This window comes from Sinocyclocheilus anshuiensis, unplaced genomic scaffold (assembly GCF_001515605.1).
Source record: "Sinocyclocheilus anshuiensis isolate Anshui unplaced genomic scaffold, SAMN03320099.WGS_v1.1 scaffold466, whole genome shotgun sequence".
In the NCBI taxonomy this organism is placed as follows: Eukaryota; Metazoa; Chordata; class Actinopteri; order Cypriniformes; family Cyprinidae; genus Sinocyclocheilus; species Sinocyclocheilus anshuiensis.
Genome location: NW_015544159.1, coordinates 58,548 through 79,533, shown reverse-complemented (window position 1 = coordinate 79,533; position 20,986 = coordinate 58,548). Strand labels below are relative to the sequence as shown.

Here is a 20,986-nt window from a genome sequence, read left to right as displayed (position 1 = left end):
CCACCCCAAAGAGGCACAAAATCACTTTCACTGACTTTTACATTAACTGTTCCCTCCTGCTGGAATGACCTGCCCAACTCAATCTGAGTAGCTGAGTCCTTAGCCAACTTCAAGAAACTACTAAAGCACATCTCTTCCATCTACATTTGACCCTCTAACTCTAGCACTCTCTATTCTATTTCTATTCTTACTACTAACACTAGCATTCTCTATTCTATCTTCTTGTTTTCTTTTTATTTATTATAAAAAATACCTTTAGGCTAAACGAGACTTGTCACAGAACTTTTGCTGGTTTTGATTGCTTCTATTGTCCTCATTTGTAAGTGGCTTTGGATAAAAGCGTCTGCTAAATGACTAAATGTAAATATAATCAAGCAAAGCTGTTTTGTGCTAATATTTTGTCATTTATTTGTTTGTCAATGGACGAACACCTCCTACTATTAAATCACAATATAGCAGCTTGTTGCATTGGATGGTCAATGGGACAGATCATCTGTTCTGGCTCGTGGAAAGGATGGATCGGTTCACATCGTCTTGTCAGTCAAACCCAGAACATTCAGTCAGAGCCATAAAGCACCAGCTGTCCGACAGACAAACAACGTGCCAAAAAACGATTCCAGAGACAAATACTAAATATAACGCACAAAAACAGAAATAAATACATTCCGAAAACAACATCAGAGAAATGGTTATGGACAAAGGAATTAGCATTACTGACACTGTCGTGAAAATACACTTTCAGAACAAACAGTACAGTTGTTACATTCGAGCAACGAGGTGAGTTCTGTTTCAAGCATATGTGGTACATGAATTCGCAACGGGTAGTTACAGCACGACTACCCCGAATATGAAGTCCAAAACACTGAAATTCTCTTCGAATGAACATAAATACATTATTACAGTTGACCGCCGAACACTGTTCGCTCTGAGCTATTAAGGCACTGAGGAGCATTAGATTATCCAAACGATAAACATCTGTAGCTCTCGACGTAAAGAATTAGTTCAAAAAAAGAAAAATTATATTCATATTAACCTTCTCTGACAGCACGCGTTATTTAGCGGATGACTAGAAAAACTTGTCACAAAATTGTCATGTTATTCTGGAAAATAAATAACTTTTAGTTTGCTGGCTCGTTTTTTGTGAATTTTGTTGGTGCAATGCAAGATGATGCTACAGGCCAACACAAGCCCAATAACACAATTAGAGAGAAGAAAATCACTGACAATGGTTCCTCCTACAGCCATATTGTTCTCAGCCCCATATGTGCTAAATTTTACATCCAAAACCAATCCTGTGAGGTCACAGAGGAATGAGATGCTTTGGATGACTGGTTTTGTTAGTTAAAGGGATCAGGCTAGTTCTGGCACTTTGGGCACATGTTTTGGAGACCAACATCCAAATGGAGCATTTGCACGTTAGTCAATCCGAGTCTATCCGTGTGTACTTCACATGGCCCCAATGCAGCGATCGCCACGAGAAGGGCTTCTGGTAGCTGCGGGGGACAACGGCGGGAACATTGTTTTCCAGGTACCGGAAAAATCGGTACCACCATACATGGGTGACAAAGTTGGTCTGGGATGTCTCTTTGAGCACCTAGAAAAGATGCAGATGAAGAAGGTTAAAATAAAACAAGTTGACACAGAGCTCTGAACGGAAATTGTGGTATGTGTGCTGTGCCAAAACAAACAGACGTACTTGTTGGTTGGCCATTGTGTGATACCACCAGAAGAGACGTGTGGTGATGAAGTAGGCCACGACGACATCAATCGTGTAGTGGTCATGAGCAAGAAGGATGCAAAACAATCCTATTGCAGACAGAGCCCAACAGCCCCAGTGGTACCACCAGAACCGTCTAGGAGAATCTGTGAGGAGCAAGGAAATCAGGGCTCTTATAATGTAGAACATAAGATTATAGACTATTTGCTTCAAGGCTAATGCAAGAAAAAAACAGCAGTTTGAGTCTACCAAATAGAAAACTAATGAAATATGGCAAAAATCTACTGACAGCAAGCAAAACTTGCATAAAGTCGACTCAAGAGGTATTTTGAGGACCAATAAGATTTTTTTGCATTGAGCATTTCAGCACATTTCTGCCCAAACTGTCAATGCTGTTATGTCTTAAAAGAGTGAACAACTATAGGTGTAGATACAGAAGAGAAATGGAAGTGATAAATAAAGCATAAAATTATTAGGTTACACTTTATTTTAAGGTGTCCTTGTTACAGTGTAATTATACATTTAAGTACGGAATAATATTAATTAACTACATGTACTTACTATATGGTTAGAGTTTGGCTTAGGGTTACTTGCATGTAATTATGCATAATTAATTGTTATTATAATAGTAAGTACATGTAACGTGTAACAAGGACACCTTAAAATAAAGTGTTACCAATGATTATTTTTTAGCACAGGAACTAAACTTTGCAAAATGAGTCTAACTTTTAGAACTTTCAAAAATAAGATTTTATATTTAAAATAGAGATATACATAAAAAAAAAAAAAAGATACACCATTTGGTTTGGGTCCATTTTGACCCAGGTATCAACTGAGGCTTTCTGCGTCTCAAAAATACCTATTAATATAATACTTAATAAAATATATTTAACCTCTTTTCCATATCTCACATACGTTTAGGACTGAATATTGTTAATAAACATGAACATTAACCCATAGTGATCCACTGACCCCTAGTGAACCATTGATAAAGTGAAACTTCATGCAAGTATAATGAATCTATTTGGTCTGCAAACATTCTAGAGTAATATTTATAGAGTTTTGTTAGAAGGAATATGTAGGTTTCATAAATGTAGACTATTTTGAATTCATATTTTTGACTATCATGATATATACAGTATATAAGTTCAAAGAAATTAAAATCCATCGATTGTAATGGATTCTCAATTTAAATTCTCAAATCATATGTTCTTATAAATTTCACACGATATATTCTAATAAAAATTTCCTGAGTATTAAAATAATATTCTTGCATCAGAGTGCGTTTCCTGTATTTCATGTAAAATGTATACATTTCAATTAGTTTGAAATAAAAAGGGTGCAAATGTAGTAATAACATGGTAATAAAACAGTAACTATATATATATATATATATATATATGCATAATCACTCATTTTTTAGAAAATATTGATCATATAAAATATAGTTTTGGTTGATAAATATTGCATTACTACTTTAAGCTTATGTTCCATCTGATCCAAACAGAGCCAGGAATTGAACAATCATAATCATCTAAGGCAATACAATTCCTACACTTTTAAAGCATCATAATATCCAAATACTTTTTGATACAGCTGTATAATCAAAACTTGTGTTTCAACTGTCCACTAGAGGACGGTGTCGTTTCAATCTCTCCTCACAGCAGAGTTACTCACACTCCTTCATGAAGAGATAAGTGAGGGTGAGCATGACTGTGTGGCCGCTGTACAAGTAGTCTCCACACATGTTATGAGAGCCTGTGATGGTCAGACCTCCTCCTGCAATCATTTTCATCACCCGCCGCATCTGAGATTCCCAGTCACCATACAGCTGCCAGAAACAACAAACAAGCATTAGCACCATGACATTCTTCCATAATTCCTTAAAACCAATTTCCATACACTGCTTGTCCTATTTTGTTTCTACAAACTCAGCATGTGTTCATGTCGAGAGCTTAAATGAACAAATAACCCCTTTGAGACCTGACATAAAAGCAAACACGAGAGACTGTGATGGTCAGACCTACTCCTGCGATCATTTTCATCACCCGCCGCATCTGAGATTCCCAGTCACCATACAGCTGCCAGAAACAACAAACAAGCATTAGCACCATGACATTCTTCCATAATTCCTTAAAACCAATTTCCATACACTGCTTGTCCTATTTTGTTTCTACAAACTCAGCATGTGTTCATGTCGAGAGCTTAAATGAACAAATAACCCCTTTGAGACCTGACATAAAAGCAAACACCGGCTCCTAATAAACAAAGCTCTTGGTGTTTTTGTCTGGCTTTCAGCAACTGCATACAACAGGAAAACAGGTTCTAACAAGAGTCAAAGAGTTGCTGGGCTTGATAAGTGTTTCCTGCAGGTCCCGTGGTGTGGATTTCCTGCCTTTAAGGCTGTGTGTTCACCAGCCACAACGAGTCACACCAGTGGACTGTCAGCATGGCAACACTAGAGGAGTTACACTCTAAAAAAAAAATCCTTTCATTTCACAATAATATTGCTAATTTTCCGGTACATGCAGACTTAGGATTCATATAGTCTGGAAAGAGGCCCACTGATGGGGAAAATAGTTCCCTATTCATTTCTATGAAGAAAATAGCAAATTTCCATAGATTTCACTATTTGCCATTTTCTGACACTTACTTACATTGTTTTCTTATTTAACCCTTATTTGACCCTTATATTAACCCTTATATTAATTGCCACACAATTTTGATTTAATTTTGAGTAACTAACACAGGTTAACCTAGGATGTTTTCTTGAAATCACATGACTATTTATCATTTAGGGTCGTGAACATGACTGCAAAGTTTCAACAACCTGAGGCGTTGTGGAAAGTGCATACATAAATTGTTAACTGACAATAATACTTCAAAAAATAAAATAAAATTAGTAGTCTGATTAGACTAGTCTGATTTTTAAAACTGAATAACAACTATTTTTTTAACATTTGTTTTCCACAAAAATGTGAATTCATATTTTAAATATTTAAATGTTTGATTCCCGGCAAAATTCACATGTACAAACTGATACAAATGTATTCTGTCAACACAGTGTACATTTCATGTAAAAGCATAAATCTAAAACTTAAAACCTAAGTGGGAAGTTTTTTTTTGGGGGGGGGGTCTGTCTTAATCCATGAAATTTGCAGATCAAACTGACTCGCTAACATCACAATCATAAAAATAATTTTCGTACGCAACTTTCCAGGCATATTCACGACCCTAAAAATATTATTTCAATTATATTTTATTCATATTAAAGCAAAGAGAACAAAGCATCATTCAAATAATTTTCTCATGTCTTACAGTAATGAGAATAACATTGCCTTGCATGACGGTAATGATCATTTAAGTGAAAATAGTGCTTAATTGACATTAAAATATTATTTAAATAACTTTCTATTCATATAAAAGTAATATGAACAAAATACCTTTTAAATATTGCATTACAGTAACAAAAACAATATTTTATTTCATTGCGGTAATGATCATTTAAGTGAAAATTGTGCTTAATTGTCATGAAAGTATTACTTAATATTTTATTCATAAAATCAGTAAGCATAAGAAAATATCCTTTTAATTCTTTGCATTACATGAGAATAATATTTTGTTGGATTAATGATCATTTTAGTGAAATTGTGCTTAAGTGTCATAAAAATATAGTTTAAAGCTGCAGTCCGCAAGTTTTGCCTCTTTGTCGCCATCTCTTCTTTAAAATACAAATCTTTGTAATCCCAGGCTATCTGTAATCAGAAGCACATTTATAACTGGAAAATAATTTAATTTCATTCACATGTGTTTCATAAACACATAATCCTTTATGGATTACAATCCACCATCAGAATGATACATTTAATTATTCCAGCTGCTGTGAGAAAAGGCTATAAACGATCGGCCAGCCGCAGGATCCTCACATGCGATAGCCTAGTAGCCGGGACAACTTCTTTCTGTTTACAGTAATGACGCAGCAGCATGCTCGAATTTCCCGCGAAAACCTACCCATACCACTCAAATAAGAAAACATTATTATAAGCTAACCACTGTGAATCGGGCTAAAGTAAGGCGATAGTTTTGAACACTGGCTGGTTATGTACTTGCTCAAATATTGATTTCGGATCATTTTTAACCAAAAAAATTTACGGACTGCAGCTTTAAGTAATATATTTTAAAAAATCACAATCTGCTTACTCCTTACTGAGTGTTAAGTTTAGGACTGGACCTCCATGCTTAAGCTTTTTCTAAAAACCTACATTTCTATATGAATCCCATAAAAGTAATGTGAATAAAAATTAAGTACAAAAACGTCCTGTCAACTTCTTTCCGACACTATCCCGATCCTCAATATAAGTGGTTTGCCAGAGCATATGGACGGGGAAAACAGTTGAAAATAGCACACTTCACATTTTCCATGAACGGATTCTCGGTGCAACGTGAAATATGTCCCTTTGTGACCTCTGCTCTGAGGTCATTTATAGAACAGTCACGAATACTTTACATCAACTGTTCAAAACATAGATGGTCACCTAACCTATCCTGTGAGACAGAATAAACCGGAATAAAGGTTCTGGGATGAAAATTTAATTCATAGAAAATATGCAATACATCATCCATAAAGTCTGTATGATACTTTTTCATTATTTTTAAAGATTTAAAGGGAGTCTATCTAGAATATTTTGGGTGAACTATTCCTTTAACTGGCCAACCAGCCTGCCTGCTTAACAATGTTATTTGTGCTGATTATAAGGTTTAACAATGTTAAAAAGTAAACAAGTAATATGAGAATGGGAAAGGAGAGTGAGATTATGTTGTATTTACCTTAGGAGAGCATTTGAAGTGCATGCCAGGCACTGGAAGAGTAGTAATGTACATGGTGATGCACCTGTAGAGGTAGAGCGTCCCGACTATGAAGAAGAAGCGTCGGCCAACAATTGATCTGTGGAAGGCAGATGTGGTGGTTTAATATTTTAACCACAGTACTACTAGGGTGCGTCTCACATGTCCAAGCAAGTCACATTTTGTCACAAGAAATAATACTTGGACTATTCATTAAGGTTTTGAATTGTTAAAGTACGGTCACGACAATCAAGCACATTTTCCTCTTGAATTCTCATTACCATAATGTGACATCCAGACATTTTACATGATGATTCCCAATGATGATTAAATAAAGAAATACAGCAATTCTTGTTTTTGTTTTTTTCAATCATTACAGTAAAGAGAATATGTTTTTGCATTATGGTAATGACAATATGAAGGACAATTATGCTCAAGTGTCATTTAAATAATATTTTATTCGTATTACAGCTATGAGAACAAAATACCATTCAAATAATTTTTACTGCATTACAGTAATGAGAATCAGTGTCCCGTATTACGGTAATGATTAAAATTGTGCTTAATTGACAAAAATATTAGTTAAATATTTTTTATTAATATAAAATTAATTAAATATAATTTAAAATATAATTTATTTTCTGCATTACAGTAACAAAGATAATTTTTATTTCATTGCATTGTAATGAGCATTTAAGTGAAATTTGTACTTAATTATGAAAATATTATTTAAACTAGTTCATTCAGAAAACAATAATCAAAATGTGTATTTATTTATTTATTTTAATTACAGTAATGAGAATAATATTTTCTTGGATTAATAATAATTTTAGTGAAAATTGTGCTTAATTGTCACAAAAATTATATTATTTAAATAATATGTAATTCATAAAACAGTTAGCATATGAAAATATAACTTTTTGCATTACAGTAATTATATTTTTGTGAAAATTGTGCTTAATTGTTACAAAAATATTATTTTAAATCAGACAAAAATATCATTTACATTTTTTGCATTACTGTAATTGTCTTATTGTCTCATTACTAAAATGCAAAAAAGAAATGATAGAAATGATATTTCTTCTGATTACTGTTGAATTTCATGAATAATATATTATTTAAATAAACAATTAAGCACAACTTATTACTGTAATGCAATAAAATATTCTCATTACTTTATTGTTAATTTAAGCTAAAATGCTTAATTGTCATGAAAATGATGTCAAAGTATAAAAATTCTCCTCACTAAGCAAAATATCTATTATTTATTTCTTTTGAATTTGGGGTAAAATATGCCTGGGACATTACAGGTTATGTAATGAGAACCATCTACAAACAGCATTCGTGAATGATTCACATACACAGTGTGCGCTACTTAGAAAACTCACCTGTGTTTTAAGAGACTCAACTGTATAATCCACAAGACCATCAGAATCATTCCGTTGATCTCGCATATAGTGAAAGCCCACTCCACTCGGTCAAAAAAGTCAAAGAACTTGTCAGGGAGTGGTGGAGATGCCTCCTTAGGAGGCACACGTTCATGGACCACAGAAATAATGACGGTGGTCAAGACGAAGCAGCATAAGGCATAGACAAGAGCCACGGCCGTCTTTCCCCATTCAGGAGGAAACCGCGGAGAAGCTGGCTCTGGTATGGGAATCTGCACCAGTTCCTTGTGGAAGCCATTCACCACGCCATTCCGGTGAGCCTTTCCGGCACTCCCAGCATTCCCGTTATGATTCAACACCATGTGCCCATCGGCCTGTCCATTCTTGTGGACGTCGATATGATGCTCGATCTTAAGAGTCTCAATCTTTTCCAGGAGCAGATGACCACTGTCTGATGTGACTCTGGAGAGAGGTGACCTCTTGAAGTCATCCGTCGTAAGACTTAACAAAGCCGGTCCGTCGTAGTTTCGTAATGATTCTGAGAAATCCTGCAAGCCCTGATCGGTCAGCCAGAGCGAGACCTCCTCCTCCGACCACGACGCTGCTTTATTCATATCAGCCCTTGAGCTTGTAGAAACGTAACAGAGAATCTGACATAGGCACACACTGCTATGAAACACAAAGTCTTTCTCTGACCATGCTCATGACATGTGACGGCCTCTGGCGAGGAACGCCTCACAATTTCCAGATGTTTAATCCAAATATGACACACATCTACAGCCTCTTCATAGATGTCTGTCCTGTAACAGAAAAGAAAAAAGCACATTTATTTCCAAAGCACTTTACATTCAGCTTGCACAGACACACAAAGCATGTTTGCAAATAATAAAATATTTTAGCCTATGTTTTTGCCCAATATGCTTCAAAATACATGACATTACATTTTACATTTACATGACATTTACATACATTTTTTACACCAGTGTTATTTTATTTCATATATTACGTCATTAACCGAATTTTACCGTACATTTCTGCCATCAATTTGACATAGTCACCACTGACAAGCTACTACTAAATATATTGTAGAAACTTAATTTTCTGTAAAGCTGCTTTGCAACAATTTGTATCGTGAAAAGCGCTATACAAATAAACTTGAATTGAATTGTTATTTTAGTATCGTTGAGATACTATTATAGCGATACTATAGATAGGCCTACTATTTTAATATACATTCCGCTTTAATGTTTTGCTTAAATGTAATTTTAAGTTGTTGCAATTTTGTTGTTTCTGTCATTTCTATTAGTTTTTGTTCTTCTTAAATATTCATATCGTTTTTATTATTTACAGTCTTAGTTTTAGCTATGTTAGTACACAAAGTTAAACTAAATGAAAATGAGAAATGTTGCCTTGTTAACTGAAATAAAGTTCATAAAATAAAATAACAGTAAAATCATTCAAATTATGAAATAACACAAATGGAAATTTATATTAGCTTCTCAAGCATTTAAGAATAGGCTAATCCTTTAGACCTTTAAATGTCTTTAAGATGAAAAAATGAATTCAATCAAATGTGTTTCTTTTTTACATGTACACAGTAGCAAATGCATGAAACAACTCAAGATTCACAGTTAAAAGAGTGCAACAACGTGTAGAAAACTATGAGACAGATAAGAGTTAAAAAGCATGTGTAACCGTACTCACGAGTTTCACTTTCAGCATAATTTCACTTTTCACTTTCAGAGTTCAGCATAATTTACATTCACAGTAAAAACTCCTTAAAAAGAAACTTTTCCAAACTACACAACATTGGAGCCATACAGTCAACACAGCAAACGTGAACTGCTAGAACCGCCTGCTATATTTAATATTTGTGTATTTGCAGAAAGAAGCACATTTAGTTCTCCGAACGGCTGCGAGCTGGAGCAGAAACGCACTGATCAGGACCACATGCATCGTCTGACTGTAAGAATTCCAGGAGCTCTCCAGTTTTTCCACGGGTGTGGCAGGGCTGTTTACATTACAGCAGTAGGGGGAAGGGAACTATCTATCACAGACAACATCTGGTTTGCATTAGTGAGGATGTCTGCCATGAGCTCATTGGTTACCACTACATGAAGATCGTTTTGAGCCTGTGAAAAACTTTACCAAAAGTCTATCTAGTGCTTGCCCAAGCAAAACTCTAGGGCGTGTTGCTACACGGTTGCCAGGGTGCAGGGGTGCAACTGCACATTTGCTGAGGGGTATGCAAGATCAGTGTCGGCGCCCCCCTGAATTCTAGTAGCCACTAACATTTAACTAAAGCAGAAAACTTTCTGCAAGTCAATGACCAAAAGCCCATTACTAGCTTGTGCATGGAAGGATACAAACTCATCAGGAGTGAAAAAAGTGACAAAGGTTTGAACCCCCTTCCCCCTTTTTAATACCATAAGGAAAAAAGTGAAAAGTAAAAACAAGAAAAAAAAGAAAAGAAAAAGAAAAGTGTCTCATAACATCCCCTTTAACTCCTGATGGCAGACCCTAGACAGTAGAACACATTTTTTTATTTTCAAACACATGTAATATTGCTCTCTAGTTGTAATTTTATGTGTATAAATTCAATATATATATATATTATTAATTTGCCTCAAAGTTATTCATATTTTTGCACATTTTTATATAAAATGAGAACACCGTAAGTAAAATTTACTTTAAAGAACATCTGCATTTTTTCATTTTTACTTATAGAGATAACTCATCGAAAATTTGCCATGCAAAGTTGAAGATTTCTTCCAAGATTTAATCTGGTAGGAAAACAAATACTATTAAAATGAATGTCATGATTCCCACTATGACCACTAGATGACAGCAGAGGATTATTTATGGTCTCATTTACCATTTCCACTATGTAATATAGTTCTTTTCACATGTTTTGCTAATGGATTTATATTTAGACATTATAAAATCACAATTATAGCATTTAAAAATATCCTTTTGTCAAAATTCAGCATGGTCATTTTTTTCATTCATTTTTATTTTCAAACACATGTAATATTGCTCACTTTTTAGTTAGGTAATTTGAATATATATATATATATATATGCATGGCAAGATCAGTGTCTCCATCGCTGCGGGGCCACCTCAAGTGTGGGGCCCAATGCGACTGCACCAGTTGCACCCCCTTAAGGACGGCCCTGTATTTATACTAAATGGCAGCAGAGGATCATTTATTGTCTCCTTTACCATTTCCACTCTGTAATATAGTTAATTTCATATGTTTTGCTAATGGATTTATATTTAGACATTATAAAATCTCTATTATAACATGTAAAAATCTTTTTTTTTTGGTCAAAGTTCAGCATTGTTTTGTATTGAAGTATGAAGTAGCAGGAGTATTCAACTCATTGAATCTACTTGAATTACACAGATGGCCTATTTTTAATTTACAACGGCAGTTTTAAGTGAAAAGTGGCTAGTGGCTCCATCATTGCATAGGCCCACTCATGGATGAGACATGCAGATAACTATAGCCTAGTCAACCTTCACTGAATTTTATATAATCAGTGAACTCTGAAAAAGTTATCAGTCAATGTTTAACATTCTATTAGTTGTCAAAATGAATTAATTGCAGCACTTTTGTCATACCTAAATTGAGCTCTGTACAAAGGAAAATAATATAAGAATGTAAAATGAGTTATTTTATGCTTTTAAATATGGTTTCATCTTCTTTTCATTTTCGTACTTTACAAATTAACGCATATATTCTAGTACATTTAACTTTGCTGTGCTCACATTTGGCCTACTTGTGCATTAAATTATAAATAAAAAAAATTACATAGCCTATCGGTTTGCGCCCTATTATGATCTCAAATTGCAGAATATTTCAGTAGGCTGCATGTATTTGAGAGATGTAAATGTAATGCACATACATGCATGCAAAGTTTTGGAGCTTTAATTGTTTTGGTAATTTTGTGACTTAACTGACGATGTATGCTCGTAGTTTCTAGTGCATTTTATTTATGAAGTGAGTGTGCGCCTCATAATCGCGTACAGTTGAAGAGCTTGCGCCGTGAGCACAGTAAAACGGCTGACAGGACAGGAAAGTTTGTTTTACTGACATATAACAATATCTCATCAGGCCACAGTTCCCTGTTGTTCTACTGAAACTCATTTGGCACCTGTAGCCTGCCTTTTCCGCGCTTGTTTGACTCGCGCCTGTTGCTGAGTCTCCCGTTTGTTGTGGTCGCAAAGAGATACGGCCGCTCTGCGTCTTAGTAAGTTTTTAATAAATAGATTTTTTAACTCATTAAAATGCTAAAAACTGTTAAATAAAAATGTTGCATTATTTTAATTACTAAGCTTTTGATTATTTATTACGTTTTATTAAAGAAGATTTTCACAGAATGATTTTGGCAAAATGGCGTCCCCCTATGTGTGGCGCCCCTATGCACTGCATATACTGCATACCCCGTTTTTGCGCCACTGCCAGGGTGTTCAGGGTGAGTCAAAAACGCCTACCCTAAGTCTCTATGATAGGGGACGGGTCTTCAAGCTTTTCCATTAGTTTAAAAATAACAATAGTCAGTGGATCGTCTGTTTAAAACTCCTGCTTCATGATATCACAGTCCCTAAATATTGCTCCTTCAAAAAGGGTAAGTTCACTGATTTTCAACCAACTTTGTATTTTTACTATGTCAGTATAATGAGTAAATGAACAATGTGTAAAGTCCGCCAGATGATGCTTTTTATGACTTTTGACAGCTCCAGGTCTTTTGTGACAACTACAGATTGTCCTTCTGCATTTTTTTTAGCCCCGCACACTGATAATCTGATTGAGCCCAGTGCATGATGGTTGATACATTTTTATTTCTTTTTATTTCTGGCCATTCATTTACACGACAACAGCATTTAGGGGCGTGAAAATGCAAACTGTTAAAAACGGGTTTCGAATTGCAAGTATTTGAAAACGATTCAGATCATCTCTGTGTAAACTACGAAAACCTGAATTTGTGAAAACGGTGTGTTCAGTCTGTAGGTGTGTGCGCAGGCGCGTAGTGTTTCTTTAAAAAAGTGACATCGCCAACTACTGGCCTGGCATGAATAATGCAGCGTTTTTAGTTGTTTTCTCAGAACCGTGTGAACGGGGCTAGTTTTAACAAAGTTGATAGTACGCTAAACTTTTCAAAAACACAAAGGAAAAACATCTCCATTTTTAGTACATTGTTGTCGTGTAAATGTGCCTTAAGTCTATGGGATTTTTTAGCCCATTTTATGTACTCTTACTATTATTTATTTCCACAGCACAAGCGGCGTAGTTTGAGTTACACAAATATGTAACAGTAACAATGTTTAGTATGAGAAATGTTAAGATTGATGCTTGACTTATCTAACACAAAAAAAAGTTGGCATGAAATGAAAAATTTTCTAAATGCATGTTATAAATCTTACTTTGTGAACAATTCATCCTTATATTACGTTTTTTTTTTGTTTTTTTTTACAAATATTTTTTTTAATCGTATGTTAAATCAAAATGTCATAACTGGAACCTCTGGTGAAACAACAGACTTCTCTCTGGTGACTTATGCAAGATTTCTCCAATCATTTAATCTGCTAAAACCCCACACCTTCCTGCAAGCATGTGCTTCCACTTTTGAGCATCACGCCCACATCTCAATTCCCATTCAACAACAAATGAATAGAATAGAAGTCCCCACCCGACTTTTTTTGATAATCCACTTGAATATGCATCAAAATACAGAATAAAAAATCTATCACTACTTCCTTTTCATTGCGACTATAAAGAGAGTTCTTGTAAATTGGCATTAAGCCTAGTCCACTCTACAGTTTATTTTGGTTAAGAACAATTTACATAGACAGGCAGACACTGTTCGACAGACATGTAAAGTGACAGTTCATTTTGTGTTTACATGCTGTTTAGGGTTGGTAGATTTTTGTGTTTACATGCTGTTTAGGGTTGGTAGATTTGTCTGTAAACACCGTAATAAACAAATGTCGACAAAACGCATTCAAACAGTTCAGTAGTCTCTGCAAATGGTTGTATATTTGTATTCACAGAACTTGTGATCTTGTTTCCAGGAAAATCGTAAATCATAAATTGCAAATGTGCACAAGAAATAATGGGAGGGGTCCTTATTTCTTACAATGGCACACACTTGCAAGGGCCTTCCTTCCTGCCACAACTTGTTGCTGACTGCAAGCTATATAACACAAAAGTTCCCTTCCCCATTTTGCAGGAAACAGAAGTATATTTTAGAAGATTAGGTGTAAAGAGAAGTGCAAAACTTTCAGTTATCTGAAATAATTATGCAATGCAAATTATTTTATGATTATGCAAATAAAAATAAATGAAAATATTTGCGCACATGCAAAAATTCAGAGTGCAACTGTGGTTTCCTGTGATATTTCTCAACCTCACAAGCAAATGAGTATGAAATCATTACTGATCAACTGAGCAAGATCAATGCATTAAAACAAAACTAGGGCTGCACAATAAATCGCATGCGATATTGTCAGAAAGCCGGTTCTGTAATCAGCGGTAAATCTCCATCACGTGCGTGCTTTCACATTGAGTAGCATTAACTACACAGAGCCGTTGTTCACTGACGAGCTGCGCAAAACCACGTTCATATTCGCGCGATTTTTTGCGCAGCTCGTCAGTGAACACCGGCTCTGTGTAGTTAATGCTGCTCAATGTGAAAACACGCACGTGATGGAGCCCTATCGTGCAGCCCTAAACAAAACAATGGCACTATTCTACAACAGCTGCTTAGTCGCCACTTTTCTTAATCAGCTATTCAAAATATATCATTCTGATTGGTCATAGCATATCGAGCATATTTGTGTTAATCTCTATTGGACTGGAGTAATCTTTTTTTCATATATGTGACCCTGGACCACAAAACCAGTCTTAAGTTGCTGGGGTATATTTGTAGCAATAGTCAAAAATACACTGTATGGGTCAAAATTTTTTAATTTTTTTGATTTTTCTTTTATGCCAAAAATCATTAGGATATTAAGTAAAGATCATGTTCCATAAAGATATTTTGTAAATTTCCTACTGTAAATATATCAAAACTTAATTTTTGATTAGTAATATGCACTGCTAAGAACTTCATTTGGACAGCTTTAACGGCGTTTTTCTCAATATTTGGATTTTTTTTGCACCCTCAGATTCCAGATATTTAGTGCTTATTTATTTAGCTTATTTATTTATTTATGTAACCATTCAGCTTTCAGATGGTGTATAAATCTCAATTTAAAAAAATGTACCCTTATGACTGGTTTTGTGGTGAGGGTCACATATTACCTTGTTTTTACTACTACCGAATTTAGTAAAAATGGCCTTTCAATATTAATTGATATTTATATTAAAGTGTATGGTAAGCATAAAACATTTGATGTATGCTATACTGATAACTTTAAAGCAATAAACATTGCTGGAAAGAACAAGAACATGTTAAAAGATACCAGGGCTGGGCCGTGAGCGTGCCAACCACACACCGCAGTTGTAGGCTACCATTGGTGGTGGTTAAAAAAAATGCTCATGTGAAGGTTGCTCTTTTATGTAGATAGTGGGACATGAATAGAGTACAAAGCTTTGTTTACAAAAGAAATAACAGTTTAACAACTAAATATTGTGAATATGGAAACATTTGGATTTGTGGCGAATGAGGGGTATGTCAGCCCATAAAATTGGATTAAGCTATCGGCTTTGTATTGTGTCTCACGATCTGATCACTGAATTTCTAATGAATGGGAACTCGGACTACACACTGAAGCACTCGTTTCTCCTCCCAAATAAACACTCACATCTCACCCTCATCTTTTTTTTCACAGGGGGTTTATTAGGGCTGCTAAGGGATTATTTTGATAATCGAATAATCAAATGATTTTTAAAACGATTAATCTACTAATTGACGATTATTTAAAACAATTAATGATTAGACTTATTATTCAACTTTTGCAATTCATCAAAATATTCAGTTATCTATACATATTCATTTACAGTGGGTATTGAAATGAATCACCGCCCCACCCCCTTTCAAATAATCACATTGTGTTGCTTTGCAGCCTGAAATGAAGACAGACACAGTTTTTGTTTCATCCAGCTGTATTTACTTCAGTGCAACTTATAACATCCAAATGAAAGATATAAAATTAAAAACAATAAAAAAAAAACATAAAAGTGTTATATAAATAAATGTGACATGACGTGACTTTACTGGATTGCAGAGCTCATGCAAACATCCACATCGCTATGAACCAATGCTTTCTTAACAGCTGTTTTCCCACATTGTCATTTTTATTGTTTGCTTATTTTTTTATTTTTAAAAAGCACACAGTATATATTTACACATTCATCTAAATGCTACTCTCAGTAGTGTAGGGATGTTTGGTAACAGTAAACTGCTGCTTGCTTATATCAAACTTCTTTTTACCTCTGGAAAAGAATGGAAAAGAACTTCGGTGTGAGTATATTGGGGCCTTTACACATGATAGCATTTTTTGTTTGTGGTTTTGTAAAACGTTCCTACACTCTACTGGTTTCGTTTGCACTTCTCATAAGCATGTATTCTATTGGATTGCATGTGGGAGGTGCTGAATTACAGTCTTGCGCAACAGCGCCACAAAGTTATGCACAAACCACGTTATTGCAGGTATACACTTACACTGGGTCATATGAGATCAAACAACTTTATGCATTTATGTGAATAATCACCAAGCGCTGCATTTTGACACATTTTTTTTCATATTTGACCATTTAGGCACACACCTTAAGCTAAAAATTGAATTTACATGTCCGTGTAAATTGGTTTTGTTTCGTGTTGGAGCGCATGCACAGAAAGCCTCCCGAGGAACAGTGCAAGTTCTCTTTCACACTTTTAAAAACACAAATAAATCTGATAAACTTTAATAAATCAAGCACATTCCATTTTGCGAAAGTCACGTTACTGATTTGTATGTGAAGTTTGGGCTTTTATGGAGGAGCGAATGTGCACCACTGGAAAGATTATTTTATTTTCATAATTGTTGGAAGCCAAAATCAAAACTGTATTTCGATTAAGTGCACAGCTCTAGTGCAAAGCAGGTATACATTTACTCTATATTTGTTGGGGAATGTAATTAAATTTTGCCCAGTTCTGAAAATTTGTGTAATTTAGGATGTCATATTGCTAACATTTTAATGCACTTTGCACAAATAATAGCTACTGTATGTAAGAAAAAATCCACGGGTGTGTTAGAAATGTTGCATAGTTAGCCAACAAATTAAATTGATTGCAAATTAATAATAATATAGATTATAAATTAATACTGTATTATAATAGTTGCAAAGCATAACTTTTTTATTAGTTAGATTTATTTTTATTTTTATTATTACTTTTTAGATTTTTTATTATTTGGCAATTATTAGTCATGCAATAAACATGGGATAAATGGACAGGCACTTTTTTATGGTCAAAAAATAATATAATTAATAAATGTACTAGACCGCAAAACAATACATTTACTAGCAGATTAATGACATAAAAAGGCAAGTATTTAAGGTGTTTTTCTAATTTAATGCATATTAAGTTTTGAATGACACACATACAGAAGCCTTTCCTCCACACATAGAGGGGTAAAAAAAAGTGACATTTAACGTCAAACAGCAGTTGTAAACATTGACTAATGGCTTAATAAAGTGCACAAGACTGATTTAGTCTGTCTTTCTATAGTCATGTCATATAACGTATCTGCAGATGCCATGCATGTTACATTAAGTGCTATGCAACCTTTGAGAAACAAGGACAAACTAAAGTCTAGGACTGTGGGAGGAGTTTTTAGGGCTTTCAGATATTATTTCTAAAACTTTAAATGAGTAATCCATTTAAACAAGCAAACAATCTATTGCAACACTGTCGTCAAAACTAGAGCCCAACCGACCAATATGAGCCATTCGCCAATATATCGGTATCGGCGAATATGCCGCCGATATGAAACATTTTATTACAGAACATATAACGCAGATAAAATGCTTGAAATGGTGTAATTACTTAGTTTGCGCTCCATTGTTTGCTACTGGCGACCTAGATGAAACGCTTTAAAGCTTAAGTCTATGGAAAAGCACTGAAACTTTGAACGGCCATATCTCCGTAACGGCCCGGCGAATCCGCACCAAATTCGGGGGATCTCTTCAGCTCGAGGAACCCTCTCGAACGCGAATCGAGTGTACGTCTCGAGGCCCTCTTTCGAATGAGACCACCCCCGCGTGGATAGTCCCCGGGGTTCGGGAGTTACGGGTGGTTAAATTCGTGGTCCGGCGCCGACTGATCTAGCGATCCCGGGGGGCTACCGACGCGCGGAGGGTGGCGTTCGAGAGGGCATCCTCGAGCTGAAGGGATCCCTTAAACTTCAACTTTACTGTTCAGTGCACTGATGTCAGACTCATTTTGGATAATAAAGTTTATTGTTAAATTGTTAAATGCCCTGCCTCCATTACATATCTTTGTCACGTCATTATAAGTGTTTGATCACCACATTTGAGTGATCATTGCAAAAAATGTGTTTATGTATATATATTCTGTTTATGTATATACTGTATTCTATATATAGTACCAGTCAAATGTTTGGACCCTCGAATGGGAAAGTGTCCAAACTTTTGACTGGTACTGTACTATAATATACACAAAGAATATCGGCCGATATATCGATATCAGCCTTTTTTACTCCCTAATATTGGTATCGGCCCCGAAAAACCTATATTGGTCGGGCTCTAGTCAAAAGCCAAGAATGCTAATCAACAAAAAGAACAAACCAAACCACAGAAGTTTCGGTTGCCACTGCAAACGATAACATCAAATAAAAGATTTTTAGGTTTGAATTTATAGTTTTACTAGACAGAATTGCATAGTAGTTCTGACAGCACAAACTTGAGCAACTGCCAATTACATAAACGGGTAACTAGAGAGGTAAACTCTTCCACAGCTAAATAAAGATGGACATCAGTAATCTAATTATTTACCTTATTCTAAATAAGCCAATATTATGGTTATGGTGTTTACATGAGTTGCTTTTAGAATATTCCTTTCATGTTCCCGTTTTACATGTTATAGTACATAGTTCGATTAATGGCACATGTCATTATGTCGCCACGTAACGCCATCCAAAGTCCCCTCCAGAATTTCACGTATAAACATATAGTTTGTCTTCGTGATGATGCCATGTACCGTTTTGGGTTTAATTATTAAATTTATGAAAGCTTCAAGTGCAGTTAATTATTTGTACGTGCATACAGACGACGGTGGGTGTTGAAGCTCTTTTGTTTGCCGTTGTCTTAATCATATTAAAATCGGAGTATTGTTGTCCATGTAAACGTACTCAGTGTTAGAGTATGGAAAATTTGTTCACATATGAACTCCATAACCACCATCATCATTAGAGCCAGTCACCTGCTCAGAGTCATGTAATCTCATGTGCTTCTTTGGAACATCAACTGTCATGAGTAAAGCTATACATTAACTCGATGCATTCGTTTTTCCAGAACAGAACTGCTCAACTGTTTAGTGACTATAACAACTGTAAAACAATAATCTGGGTAATCATACACAGTGTTCAAACAACAAAACAAGAGGTTCATGTATTATGAACTTAGAATTTTAGTTAATGGCCTTCAGTTAGAGCTATGGAACAATGACATGACACTCATTTTTTATTTTTATCTATAATTTGTTTTGAAATATCATAAAAAATACATAAAATGACTTGAAAACGCAGCTTCTATGATGAGCATGTTTATACATATGAATGACAGTATTCATTTTCATATTTTTTCTGATGCAAGTGTCCTTATTCACAAGAGTTTCTACCTTGAAATATTGTACACTTGTTGTTAAAATGCAAATATAATTTTGTTTCCAGGATTGAGGACATATCTGATATCAATTTTGTAACCATATTCATATTAATGTTCTTGTTTTACCATAAAAATTAAATTTGAACATTGTATGCATTTTCCACATGGCAATTAAATAAAAACGTCATTCATTTTAAACCTTTCTTAAAAAATGCTAGAACTTTTTTCATTTGATAAATACACAGCTGTTAACATCATATGTTCAACATAGAAAGAGATTGTATCTAATCACAGGACTAGGATTAAACTGCTCGATTCATATGGATTCATTGTTCAATGCCTTTATGAACTATTAAGTTTTGGTTACTTCTCAGGTTTCATTAAATACATCAGTTTGGGTTTTGAAAATTAACTTATGGGTCTTCAGTCTTATGGGCTTGGAACAACATGAGGGTAAACGACTAATTGTTAATTTTTGCATTAACTATATGCATTAACTATAACAAATGGAAAAAGTCGGCCAGCTATTTATCATCAAGTCAATTTTTGCTTCTTTAGCCTTAACAACCCCAAATACCGTACTTTACATATCCTTCAGTTATTAAACAGCCCTCTACGAACACATTGGCAATTGAATCGCCATTGGCTAGTAAATTTTTTTGTTTACTCGCCAGACTGATAAATATATACATTACACATATACATATATACACACATATACACACACACATACATACACACACACATATACACACACACATATACACACACACACACACACATATACACACACACACACACACATATACACACACACACACACACATATACACACACACACACACACATATACACACACACACACACACATATACACACACACACATATACACATACATACACACGCACACATACATATACACACATACACATACATATACATACACACACACACACACACACACACATATAACTAATAATAATGGCAAAAACACACAACCTATTACAAATGACTAATTATTCAAATCAGTAATTATTCAAACTTAGGCAACATTGTTTGCAAAATGGCGATTTTATGCCAAAATATTCAAAGGTTATGACTAGCACAGTCGCAAGATATGTTAGACACAAAGATATGATAAAAAGTTGACTAAATTGCAGAAAATCTAGTTGGGCAGAATTTTATTTGGTTGTTGGTTGTCT

At 34.8% G+C, this 20,986-nt stretch overlaps 1 protein-coding gene across 1 annotated transcript in view; it reads right to left on the bottom strand.

The window, feature by feature from the left end:
• Positions 1 to 392: 392 nt before the first annotated feature.
• The window catches only part of LOC107695526 (phosphatidylcholine:ceramide cholinephosphotransferase 1-like), a 37,815-nt gene continuing 17,221 nt past the window's right edge, over positions 393 to 20,986 (bottom strand). The window contains exons 2-6 of the mRNA XM_016495471.1: positions 7,951 to 8,750; positions 6,545 to 6,662; positions 3,395 to 3,548; positions 1,697 to 1,863; positions 393 to 1,594 (exon numbers count right to left, since the gene is read on the bottom strand). Of these exons, the coding sequence (XP_016350957.1) occupies positions 1,421 to 1,594; positions 1,697 to 1,863; positions 3,395 to 3,548; positions 6,545 to 6,662; positions 7,951 to 8,564 (1,227 nt within the window). The 5' untranslated portion in view covers positions 8,565 to 8,750 and the 3' untranslated portion in view covers positions 393 to 1,420. The remainder of the gene's footprint in view (positions 1,595 to 1,696; positions 1,864 to 3,394; positions 3,549 to 6,544; positions 6,663 to 7,950; positions 8,751 to 20,986) is intronic.